We start from the raw sequence: 1,115 nt of genomic DNA on the forward strand, positions 1-1,115 counted from the left end.
CACACACACACACACACACACACACACACACACACACACACACACACACACACACACACACACACACACACACACACACACACACACACACACACACACACACACACACACACACATATATATATATATATATATCCAGGTAATCTTCCCTCCGGCAAATTGCGGCAGATGTATTTGCAATATACTGCAGCACCCAATAAATACAAAAAATTATACGGACTCTCAACTACGCGCACAATACAGTCTGACTATCACACAGGCACTTACTTCGTACAGACGTGAGGAACGACTGAGACTTTCTAAGGTGCGGCTGTGGCATGGTGGAATCCAGTGGATAGTCGACACTGGGCAGTTGTACGGTATCGTCATCGGACGCCTGCGGCGTGTCTTTGGGGCCCAATTTGATGTGCTCGGCCACTTCTTCTATCACCTCATCGATGTTGTGGGCAATGTTTCTCCGCGCCTCTTTCTGCGCGGTGCATTTGGGTGGTCGTGATTGTAGTTGTGGTTGTGGTTGGGGTCACGAATAGCACGTTGTGATATGAATATTTATTATAACTATTAAAACTCTTGCGTAGACAGACGTAACCCACGTGTGTAAACATACGATTTGCCAATCTCAGGGCATCCCCAAACGCCATGAGATTCCATGCAGAGACACGCCCATCTGCACTGCTGCACTATCCTGCTGTACCGCATGAACGACATAACCTTCTAAGACTGGCCATCACATTGTCAAAACATTTACGCATTCAGTTGGAGACAGAAATACTTGTGTGTATATACGATGGTGGTCATGTTTTTATCCTAGGGACATGGTCAACATCTCTTGTGCTCGTGTGCCTGATATGTATATGTAGTCTAAACTTGGAAGCAAAGCAGGCATTGACAAGCATCTGTACGCGATAGAGTGGATGAAGATTCATGCTCGATAGCAAAGACCAAAGCAACTGCATATACAGGGTGTTCAACGAACAATCATACAAGTATATATATGTATACACACAAACACACACACACACACACACACATCCACCCACCCACCCACACACACACCCACACCCACACACACACCCGCACCCCCACCCCCCCCCNCCCCCACACACATATATATA

At 46.7% G+C, this 1,115-nt stretch overlaps 1 protein-coding gene across 1 annotated transcript; it reads right to left on the bottom strand.

Moving 5' to 3' along the window:
• Nucleotides 1–226: 226 nt before the first annotated feature.
• SARC_16897 (hypothetical protein) lies at nucleotides 227–469 on the bottom strand (the record flags this gene model as incomplete). The annotated part of the gene is made up of 1 exon (XM_014289001.1): nucleotides 227–469. A coding segment is annotated over one exon (243 nt), but the record flags the coding sequence as incomplete, so codon positions are not given.
• Nucleotides 470–1,115: the final 646 nt, after the last annotated feature.

The sequence above is a fragment of the Sphaeroforma arctica genome (genome assembly GCF_001186125.1).
Source record: "Sphaeroforma arctica JP610 unplaced genomic scaffold supercont1.9171, whole genome shotgun sequence".
NCBI classification, from domain to species: Eukaryota; class Ichthyosporea; order Ichthyophonida; genus Sphaeroforma; species Sphaeroforma arctica.